At 37.4% G+C, this 12,106-nt stretch overlaps 2 protein-coding genes across 2 annotated transcripts in view; one reads left to right on the plus strand and one right to left on the minus strand.

Annotated features, from left to right (window-relative positions):
- Positions 1-8,959, minus strand: part of LOC107584414 (kelch domain-containing protein 10-like) — a 16,366-nt gene extending 7,407 nt beyond the window's left edge. Inside the window, exon 1 of the mRNA XM_016271053.1 lies at positions 8,680-8,959. Within this exon, the coding sequence (XP_016126539.1) occupies positions 8,680-8,764 (85 nt within the window). The 5' untranslated portion in view covers positions 8,765-8,959. The remainder of the gene's footprint in view (positions 1-8,679) is intronic.
- A 1,632-nt stretch (positions 8,960-10,591) lies between these two features.
- LOC107584496 (nuclear-interacting partner of ALK-like) overlaps positions 10,592-12,106 on the plus strand; it is a 5,296-nt gene continuing 3,781 nt past the window's right edge. The window contains exons 1-3 of the mRNA XM_016271167.1: positions 10,592-10,777; positions 11,402-11,504; positions 11,878-12,028. Coding sequence (XP_016126653.1) covers positions 10,644-10,777; positions 11,402-11,504; positions 11,878-12,028 — 388 coding nt within the window. The 5' untranslated portion in view covers positions 10,592-10,643. The remainder of the gene's footprint in view (positions 10,778-11,401; positions 11,505-11,877; positions 12,029-12,106) is intronic.

The raw sequence follows: 12,106 nt of genomic DNA on the forward strand, positions 1-12,106 counted from the left end.
TCACATTAAACCACAGAAATTCCAAAATGAAAATTCCCTTACATTCAACTTCCAAAAGTGCATTCATCTTTGCCATGTTACATTCATTTAGTTGACAAGTGCTATACGCTGTATTGACAAAAACATTAATGGCATAAATAAAAACACTTACACTGACAAGCTACGCAATATCGCGTTCATAATCGAATGAGACTCATCTGCGATTATGAACGCGATATAGCAGTGATCTACGGCTCTGTGTATTAAATGCCGCTCCATCTGAAAGCACGTGATGGAGATTTACTATTAATCACAGAACCGGCTTTACTGACGAGATGCGCATGACAATCACATGCGATTTATCGTGCAGCCCTAATTTTTTGTTTGTTTGTTGATCACAAAGTACAAAATAGATGAGGAAAACTAGGATGCTGGGTGTATTCAAAGCACCGCCATTACTGTCTAGAGTGCGTGGAATGGTATGCTGTGATTGATTGTTACGGTTTACAGTGCGTGGAATGATGCTCTGTGATTGGTTGAGCGGATATATCTATTTGTTGCGGTTTGGAAAAAAAAGGGAGAAAACATGACAGAATAACTCTAAATTAAATATTATTAAAATGAAAAAACAATAAATTTTTTAATATATGAATACAATTTTGAGAGAGAGAGCGAGAGAGAGAAATATTTCGAACTGAGGACTAAAATATTATAATTAACCAAAAGTGCAAAAGGTATTGTAACATTTGCATACACCTTTTTTTTTTGTCCCAGTGTACAAGACTTTGATAAGGTGACACCCAACTTGGTTGATTCATCTTTTGAATCTCTGAAAAGAACTGATCTGCACAGTCCAAAGGTCAACTATGATCATGGCACGTGCAAGCTAGCAACCACACCCTGGCAAATTTCTTGGCAGTGAATTTGCCTTGAAACCCGGATGCTGCACCTGAGTGGGATGAGCTAATAAGGGTGGGAGGGAACTGAAAAACTGACACGAATCAATAAAAAGGTCCAATACACATACCTCACTCACAACCAGACAAACACTTTGAACTTTCCCATTTATGTTCTTTAACACCCAAGCCATCCTGCCCCAGCTTTGCCTCCAATGAAAACGAAGCAGAAAGAGCCCTGGCAAAAGAGCAGTCTTTTTTTTTTTTTTACAACACAGTGATTAAGAGCAGTTTTGAAGAGAGGTAGGGTGGGGACAGCATGGGGGAGGCCTCCAAATTTGTCATGTGGGGTTTCTTTTTTGAAGTTCAGTTAAAGGCGGACATCGCCTATTACCCACCTTCTCTTAAAAACCTGTTAGGGATCCGTAGAATGGGGCAGGGCTGGCCAAGGAGTCTTCGAGCTTGTACCCAGGAAACTCTCTTCTTAGAGCCTGTTACCACAATTACCGCAGTCAGACAGACAAAAAATAACAACAACAAAAGGACAAATGGCAAAATAAAGTAAAACATAAACAGACAAACACCGTACCCAACACTCAAGGGGTCAACAAATGGGCTGACAAATGAAAATAAAGAAAGACTAATGTACAATAAAGTGAATTGGTATGTCACATCCTATAGGGCAGGGTTTCTCAAATCTTGTCCTGGGGGTCCAATGCACTGCAGAGTTTAGCTCCAACCCTGATCAAACTCACCTACCTGCGATTTTCTGATGATCCTGAAGACATTGATTAGCATGCTCAGGTGTGTTTGATTAGGGTTAGAGCTAAACTCCGCAGGAAAGTGGATCTCGTGGGCCAGATTTGAGGATCCCTGCTATAAGGGGGGAAAAAAACTCCTAACTGCCACACATCCCACAGTTTAATTAATTTGTGCAATAACCAAGAAAAACATTAAAGGCCCTTGCACACAGAGTCCGAAATTTTCACACGTTAAAAAATAAATACGACCTCACGTTGTGTCGATCACATTTACATACTGCCTCCGAAACCTTCGTCCGTCATAAAAGAATTTGGATCGGGTTCGATTTTCTGCGATTTTTTTGCATCCGTAGCAAGCATTTTGAAAGGCGTTTTGACAATTCAGAGCCACCGTACAAGCGAGCACCAAAATCCAGAATGGTGTCTGACAAGTTGATCCATTTCTTCTCGCTGCACAAAGCACTGTATAGGTCCTTGCACACAGTTCATGGAAATTGTGGTCTTCTTTTTAATATGTGGCTCCAGTATCGCTAGCAAAGCTTCAACAAGAAAAACATTAAAGGCCCTTGCACACAGAGTCCGAAATTTTCACACGTTAAAAAATAAATACGACCTCACGTTGTGTCGATCACATTTACATACTGCCTCCGAAACCTTCGTCCGTCATAAAAGAATTTGGATCGGGTTCGATTTTCTGCGATTTTTTTGCATCCGTAGCAAGCATTTTGAAAGGTGTTTTGACAATTCAGAGCCACCGTACAAGCGAGCACCAAAATCCAGAATGGTGTCTGACAAGTTGATCCATTTCTTCTCGCTGCACAAAGCACTGTATAGGTCCTTGCACACAGTTCATGGAAATTGTGGTCTTCTTTTTAATATGTGGCTCCAGTATCGCTAGCAAAGCTTCAAACTGAGCCACTGACATCCTGAAGTCAGCTTTGAATCGCCCGGGATAATCCCGCAGCTAGGGCTGGGCGATATAGCTAAAAAATGTAGCAACAATATAATGTTTCATATCGTTCGGTATCGATAATTATTGACATTTTTATATCCTTTTTTAAAACAAACTAAAATATTATAATTAACCAAAAGTGCAAAAGGTATTGTAACATTTGCATACACCTTTTTTTTTTGTCCCAGTGTACAAGACTTTGATAAGGTGACACCCAACTTGGTTGATTCATCTTTTGAATCTCTGAAAAGAACTGATCTGCACAGTCCAAAGGTCAACTATGATCATGGCACGTGCAAGCTAGCAACCACACCCTGGCAAATTTCTTGGCAGTGAATTTGCCTTGAAACCCGGATGCTGCACCTGAGTGGGATGAGCTAATAAGGGTGGGAGGGAACTGAAAAACTGACACGAATCGATAAAAAGGTCCAATACACATACCTCACTCACAACCAGACAAACACTTTGAACTTTCCCATTTATGTTCTTTAACACCCAAGCCATCCTGCCCCAGCTTTGCCTCCAATGAAAACGAAGCAGAAAGAGCCCTGGCAAAAGAGCAGTCTTTTTTTTTTTTTTACAACACAGTGATTAAGAGCAGTTTTGAAGAGAGGTAGGGTGGGGACAGCATGGGGGAGGCCTCCAAATTTGTCATGTGGGGTTTCTTTTTTGAAGTTCAGTTAAAGGCGGACATCGCCTATTACCCACCTTCTCTTAAAAACCTGTTAGGGATCCGTAGAATGGGGCAGGGCTGGCCAAGGAGTCTTCGAGCTTGTACCCAGGAAACTCTCTTCTTAGAGCCTGTTACCACAATTACCGCAGTCAGACAGACAAAAAATAACAACAACAAAAGGACAAATGGCAAAATAAAGTAAAACATAAACAGACAAACACCGTACCCAACACTCAAGGGGTCAACAAATGGGCTGACAAATGAAAATAAAGAAAGACTAATGTACAATAAAGTGAATTGGTATGTCACATCCTATAGGGCAGGGTTTCTCAAATCTTGTCCTGGGGGTCCAATGCACTGCAGAGTTTAGCTCCAACCCTGATCAAACTCACCTACCTGCGATTTTCTGATGATCCTGAAGACATTGATTAGCATGCTCAGGTGTGTTTGATTAGGGTTAGAGCTAAACTCCGCAGGAAAGTGGATCTCGTGGGCCAGATTTGAGGATCCCTGCTATAAGGGGGAAAAAAAAATCCTAACTGCCACACATCCCACAGTTTAATTAATTTGTGCAATAACCAAGAAAAACATTAAAGGCCCTTGCACACAGAGTCCGAAATTTTCAAAAATAAAAAAATAAATACGACCTCACGTTGTGTCGATCACATTTACATACTGCCTCCGAAACCTTCGTCCGTCATAAGGATCGGGTTATCGGGTTCGATTTTCTGCGATTTTTTTGCATCCGTAGCAAGCATTTTGAAAGGCGTTTTGACAATTCAGAGCCACCGTACAAGCGAGCACCAAAATCCAGAATGGTGTCTGACAAGTTGATCCATTTCTTCTCGCTGCACAAAGCACTGTATAGGTCCTTGCACACAGTTCATGGAAATTGTGGTCTTCTTTTTAATATGTGGCTCCAGTATCGCTAGCAAAGCTTCAACCTGAGCCACTGACATCCTGAAGTCAGCTTTGAATCGCCCGGGATAATCCCGCAGCTAGGGCTGGGCGATATAGCTAAAAAATGTAGCAACAATATAATGTTTCATATCGTTCGGTATCGATAATTATTGACATTTTTATATCCTTTTTTAAAACAAAGAGCAATATAATTTTTTTTTTATTTAACCACTGTATTTTTAAATTAACAATTTATTAGACGACAAACAAAAAATATTTTTTTTTTAAAACTAAAACACAATAAAAATTAAACAAATATCTAATTTCTAATGTTTTATATTCAGATTAAATAGGTCTTAAAGAAACTTTTGTCTCCTCTCCCAAGGCCACAGGAGGGCGCAATGAGCATAATAATGCAGCGCATTTAAATTGTCAACACAAGGAAGTAACTCAATAAAAACGTGCATTGCTTCCAAATTAACTCATAAAAATCGAATATAATTTCGTAAATTGCATAAACAATTATGAACAAAACAGCATCATGTATTTATGCATTGCTTAATCCAAAGAGCCGAATCGCCCATCACGCAGATTGCATTTAAAAACATATGAGACGCAGTGAAAAGGAATAAACCTCCACAAATTCACGACGTGTTTTCTAAAAGTCTAAGAGTGTATGGTAAGGGGGGTAACATTTCCGTCACACGCTTGAGGTATTCGGCCAATCACAATGCACTGGATAGCTGGCCAATCACATCGCTTTTCAGACTGATGAGCTTTGTAAAAATTGATGCGTTTCAGAAAGGTTGGACATAGAGGAGCAACAAAAAATGTTTGTTTTTTTACTTTAAACCTCATAAACATTTCATTACACCAAATAATGTTATTTTTAGCAACATCATATGACCCCTTTAATAGGATATTGAATATTAGGGTATTTGGCACGGTTACTTGTGTGTGTGTGTGTGTGTATAGAGAATGTTCAATGCTTTGGGGTCAGTTTTTTTAAAGAAATTAATACTTTAATTTTTGCCAGGATTATTATAATCAAAAGTGACAAAGACATTTACAAGGTTAAATGCTGTTCATTTGAACTTTCTACTTATCAAAAAAAAGAAAAAAAAAAAAAAAAAGAATACATTTATTACGATTTCCAAAACCTTCTTGCTACTGGAGTAATGGCTGCTGAAAGCTTTAAAATATACGAAAATAGAAAACAGTTATTTTAAATAGTAACAATATTTCACAACATTAATGTTTTACTGTATTCTGAATATAAAAAAGGCAGCCTTGGATGAACACGAGAGACTTCTTTCAAAAACTTTTTTTTTCTGTCCCAGAAATAAAAAGGTATTTAATCAGGATTTCCACACCTTTAACCACTTAATTTCCACGATTTTTCTAAGCGTTTGTCATTACTGGATAAGGATATTTAAAGAGCAGGTCATATGTTTTTTTTAAAGTGTCCTAATATTGTGTTGGAGTCCCCTACAACAGGTTTAAACGCATCTAAGGTCAGAAAACACTGTAATTTTCCCAGAATATACATTTATACATAGAGTCATTTGTCCGTGATTTCGAAACGGTTCGTTCGATTCAGTTCTGAGCTAAATGTCTGTAAACCCCTCCCTTCCATAAAACATTTTGTTTAACACTTATGCAAGCGAATCGTGCCCACAGCTAAAGTTTAGCTGATAAACTGTACACACTTAAAACAATAATGGTGGATACGTTAGCCAAGTGCTAACGTGACTAACTGATGAAACAATACAGTTTGAAAACTAAAATATGTCAACTGTAATGTCTGAAGAATGACAGACAAAAGACGCTCCGTGTCTTAACCTTTAATTATAACGCAGAACAGCTGTATCACATGCGCACCAGCCTAACTAACTCGGCTTTCTCTACCGGGCCTTTTACTCCCTGCATTAACACTATAACTACATAAACAGCACTTTCACAATGATTATGAAGTCTGTGCGCTACACTACATTCTTTATTATTAAACGAAGTAATTAGAACAACGACAGTCTACATTATTCAACACATTCTTAGGAAATAGTGGGTTCACAGCGAATTATCAGAACTATTTCAGTAAAACAGTAATATCGTGCTTTACCTGGAAACCTAAAGCTGCACTAGGTATACATCACATTAGCACAAAAAAAAAAACTAGATATTTTGAGCACTCGTATCAATCGTACTTACAGGTTGTGATTCGGACATGCTTGTTGGTCCAAATAAAGAAGATTAGAAGCCAACGAAGATAAAAGGCAAGATTAAAGGTTCGAGGTAAAAGGTTTGAATTGTATTGTTGTGGTATCGTGGAACACAGCATCTTCTCGACACAGAGTGTTCATATTTCGTGGGCAGGCGGGGATTATGCTAATGTGTTACCCAGTGACATAGATCGATAACAGGCAGAAGATTCGAAAATATAACGACTCGTTAAGGCGATTCTGAGTCGACTCTTTCTTTTGATAGACAATATCTTTATTTATCATGAGATTTTTTGATTAACAACTTTGCAGACTGTTTACATTTAAGGATAGCTACCTTACAAACTGCAAAAGAGATATTTTTCGAAAACCCATATGACCTGCTCTTTAAAAGGCATTTTGCAGGGACTGTCAATTCATAATCAAAAAAAATATTTTAGTTTATAACAAAAATTTATATTCACTATAGAAACTTCACAAACCTATATAATTTTTTATTAATTCCATGACTTTTCCAGGCCTGCAAAAACAAATCCTCATTTTTACAGCTCTGTTTAATGTACTGTGTTGATACTGAATTCAATGTTTGGAAACAATTGAAAACACACTGATAACTGGTTTGCTTTGGTTTAAGCATATGCACTGGTTTCTATCGGCTCCACAGAAAGCAAATGATAGTTGCACACCAGTGATGTTTTACAGAGCGTTGCTATGCAGTTGCTAAGGCGTTCTGGGCAGTTAGAAGTCAAAAGTCACCCAAAGTGTAAGAAAAGACAGTAAGCCCCTTCAAAAGACAACCTGAAGATGTCCACCGAAGACATGAAAACTGCTGGCCATGACAGCACGTATTACTATTGCACCAAGCAAGTCACATGGTTAGATTTGAGGTTTTTACGACTGTCATATGCAAAAGATCATCTGAGGGCAACATTTACAATAAACCAGCTGCCTCCAGACAAGAAGTGTGTTTTATGCATGTGCATGACACCCAGCCTCCTTTGTGTACCATTTAACATTCTGCATTCATTCTATGAATACATAAGATGTGCATACTGTAGATTTTGCGCAAGTATACATTTTAATCACTCATCATATATAGACAGGAAGGAGGATCCTGATGGCTAGAGCTGCAGGCTATGAGATGGGTGGTGTGAACATAATTAAATGTCCTGAAGTCACACTGCAGTACTGTTTTAATGCATTACAGCTACAGAAACGATCACTGCGTATGCCTTACAGATGAAAGATTAAAAAAGCAAAGCTCACAGGATATTTACACTGTGACTTTGAGTAGAACCAGACTCCAGGACAGAGCCACGCTTTTATTTACTCATGGAGTTGTATTTACCCATGTGCTGATCTGTGGCACTATTTAACAGTCCAAACAAACAGCCAAGTGAAATATATCCCTGAACTATAAACATTACACTAAACACCAAGCAATTCTGTGTATGAGCCTCTGCACATTCATTCTTTTTACTGCTAGTGTGCATTAAAAATAATTTAGTCAAACATTCAAACAGATTTGAACGTTTACATTTAATCTAGAAATATAAATAAATACTTTAGTAACAAATTTACCCCATTTATTCAGTAGATCACTATGATAACGATTACAAAATAATTCCAAACAGGTTTGTTTAAAATCTAAATCTGGAAACCAAGAGCATAGAGTTAAAGCACCAACTGTTACTATAAATTTATATACTAACAACTATATATATATATATAATAATAATAATAATAAATACTATTAATATCCAACAACTATATTGCCATATTTTGTACTTCATAACACTAGCAGAGCTTAAAGACAAGCTTAAACCTCACTTGACAAGCTGATCAAAGAGTTGATTAAAAATAAGGAAATGTTACAAGCAGAAATAAAAGTACTAAAACTATTCTCAATCCTCTTCATTTAACGTTACATCAAAAAGAAGTCTGACAGATGTGACTAAAATGCAAATGAACTTGTCAAGCTCGATCCACAAGCTAACTTACCAGTATTTAAAGCAACTTTTTTTACAGACAAACTAACAACACATGACGACTACAATGCACAGCCTTTTGCCAAATATAATATGTGGTAAATATAATAATTAACACATGTGAATTTGTAAAGTTTGTAATCAAAACAAAGACATTAGCGGCACGGCTAACGCTAGATGCTAGCAGCGCGATATGTGAAATACAAAATAACTGTGCTTTATATTACGATAGAAATTAGAAAATGGAAGTTTCTGTAAAAATATTGTTATTTTTGTGCTTAATTCAAGCTGTTAACTAGCTCCTCACTGACCTGCGGCTCTTAGCGGAGGCCTTCCAGACAGCCGCTCAAACTGATTTAGTCTGTCCGAGCTGTGTGCTTCTTCTGCGGCAGACATCGCTCCGAAAATCACGCTGAAATCATCCACCTACACGCACTCGCAGACAACGGGGCTTCCTTCAGCAGACAGAGGCGAACCGCAGAGCATAACTCAGCCCATTCTCCCCGCGAAGAGATGTTTAAATGAAATAGATGAACCTGACCGGATCTCCTTTGCAATGAACGTGAAGGTAGAAACGCTGGTGAAAACCTACAAGATGGCCACAAAAAAAAAAGAAAGAACACAAGCTATGAAAATAATCAGACATGTATCCCTTTCAAAATAAAAGTCTTCACAATAAACGTCAAGCTTTACAACCAAATCTTTGACTAAAATACTTCAAGCTGACCCAAAACGTCCAATACTAAAAAATGCTGTAGCTTTTTTTTCATATTTTATGTAAAAAAAAAATCTGTTTGTAATACTAAATGTCATGTCAAATGTCATACATTAATTTAAAAATGAATGGTTTATTTATTATTCACTAAATTAACGAAATAGGAACTGTTTACCTAAATAATAAAATAAAATAAACTGAACAAGATTTTTCATGACAGTCTCACATTTATCAAAGCAATACTGAGGCCAGTGATTGTGTTAAGACCGAAGAATTAGTTTGACCAACTAGCAGTTAGCCAAGAGACAATCAGTCACAAATCTCACTTTTCTGATTAAAATTGGGCCAATCTACATTGAACAAGATTTTGCATGAGAGACTCACATTTATCTAAGCAATATTGGTGCTTTATCTTTCCTGTATGCATGGCTGATGATACACGGGGCAATGTTTTTATCAATTTTGCCAGGCAACTTTTTTTTGAGCAATGTTGTTTGGGCATTTTCCCATTGAGAATGGGTAACACCTGGTTGCCCGTTGACGGCAACATTGCCCAAAATGTTGCCCCGTGTATCATCAGTCAAAGACTTATTGTTCACTAGGTAAGTCTTAAGCGAACTGCTCAAGACATTTTATTTGTCGACTTAAGTGCGGCTTGTACTCAAATTTCCATCTCTTTTAATATTTAGAAAAGGACTGAATTTTCGCCATTATTAATTTGTATTTCTCAATATTATAAATCACAACAAAATTATTTAATTGCACACACACTTTTTTAAAAATCAAATCCCAAAATGTACCTGCTAAGTAATTTTGGTTATTGATAGCAGCTTAGATGAGTAAGCACTTGTAAAATCTTTTCACAACACAAACTGCAATGACAGTTCAGTTCAGTTCTGTCTGTTCAGTTCCTTCCATTGAATGCCAAAGAGGTTGTTTCGTTTAAAGTTTTCACCCTTCTACTTCAAAATCCATTGTGTCAAACAGCAATATGAGACATGTCTTGGTGTGGTTATTTTTGTTCCCAGCTCAACTCAATGCCAGTAGCTTGTATCTCAGCTAAAAGTATCTACTAACAATGAGTTGGACTGACTACAGAAAAACAAATGTCTCTTTCATAAACTGATAAATATAATCTGTTACTGCACAAACTACTTTGTATCAAATGAATGTAACTACACTAATGTAGCCTCCTAACAAACAATTAATAATTCAGTACCCATATTTACAAACTGTATATGTGGTTAACCATATAGTTTTGTATTTATTTGTCTGTGATTAACATAATTAAGATGTTAATGAGAGGAACAGTATTTAGACAAAACAAAACAAGGTCATGGAGTGCAGCAGTATGGTGTTGAAATAAATAATGAAGAAACTGTTATTACAATTCAGCTATTATAGTTTTAGTGTTAGCAATCACTGTCATCAAAATAAGAAATTTAGAAAAATGACAGAAAGCTTCTTAAACGGTTACCACGGTAGATTTTTGTAATGGAGGGGGCGGAACTGTGACAATTGATGTCTTGCAGCGGAAGGGTTTAGAGACAGACACCGAACATGGCCGCGCTCGGCAGCCATGCAAGTCGCCCAGAAAACGGCGAAAAACAAAACAAAAATCCACTCGTGTCTCCCCTGAAAGTGCGAGAACTTCTCAACGAAGGGGTCGCTTCGGAAGACAACGTGTTAAATTGGTAAGAGTTTCTCTCTAATGAGAAAAAAAGTTGCAAAAAGTAAGAATGTGCGCGAAGAAAACAGGGCAGGAACGGTGAACAATTCAGCAAAACCGATACGTTTTTACTGAAAACCCTGGTGGATAATTGAACCTAAAATGGTAGTTGTGTTTTGGAACATGGGAGATGATCCAAAATAAACATTGACTTACTAAAAACCGCTAGTAAGTCTTGGGAAATTCACCAGCTAAAGAAGACCACCAGTTAGACTAGAAACAAACCACGTTACCAAGCTACCTGTCAATATGTAGCTGGTTTCAGGCTGATGCACACTGGTAGACCCTCTTTGATTAGCAGCAAACCAGCTACCAGCTCGTCAAGCTGGCTTTTGAAGCATGGTAGTTGGACCTGGTCTACCACTTTGTTCCAAATCAGTCTTAAAATTAATATTTCTGCAGGGTGATGCAAGATTGATTTTTGTCCAAGTTTTTGGACTAATGCATGCATGTTTTTTCCCTGTAGGGATTAAATAAGTGCTTGCAATGCTGCAAAGTCACTCAGGTTCTAATTATGCCTGGAAAATATGGATTAACGGGAACATTTGTGGCATAGTTTATGCATAACACTTTCTTCTCCATATCTCAGTTCACAGCAGGATCCAAACACACTGTCTCCAAATGGCCTTGGGAAAGCTCCTTGTGAGGCAGCAAACAAAGAAGCGTTTTTCAACAGAGTGGAATCCTACTCAATATCCTTTTGAGTGTCGCTTGATATCAGAAACCAGCAACCAGTTTGTGTTGCATAATAAATTGCATGCCTGGTATAGATTAATCAAACTCAGTTGTTGGACTCTTCATTGATTTCAAGATGTTGCATCACTCATCTAGTTGATTATGATTCGTCTTTGCCAGACAATCTGTGATGAATAAAAACATCCTTAAAATCTGACAGACTTAGTCACCATGAAATCAGAACTGACAGTTCTTCTTTATTTAACGAAATGTTGCAATGTGTATTATTATATCCTGCCCTAAGTTTTCACTTGGGTATAAGTCAAAATATGGAAGAAAAGATAATCACTCTTTTATTGCTTTTGCAAAATTCATCCTTGACATAAGCACTGTCTCAAATGGGCTGGAAAGCCCCGTGCACTCTCGCCGCTGAGATGTGCACGGTACGGCTGGATCAATGTAGACTGTGACATGCTGAAGTGTTCTAGTTGCCAGGCTTTCCTCTGTGCATCAATCCAAGCAACCTTGGACTTCCAGAAATGTGAGTTTTGGACTATATATATATATGTATATATATATATATATATATATATATTCTTTATATATATATACTCTATCT

The sequence above is a fragment of the Sinocyclocheilus grahami genome, unplaced genomic scaffold (assembly GCF_001515645.1).
Source record: "Sinocyclocheilus grahami isolate Dianchi unplaced genomic scaffold, SAMN03320097.WGS_v1.1 scaffold1.1, whole genome shotgun sequence".
NCBI classification, from domain to species: Eukaryota; Metazoa; Chordata; class Actinopteri; order Cypriniformes; family Cyprinidae; genus Sinocyclocheilus; species Sinocyclocheilus grahami.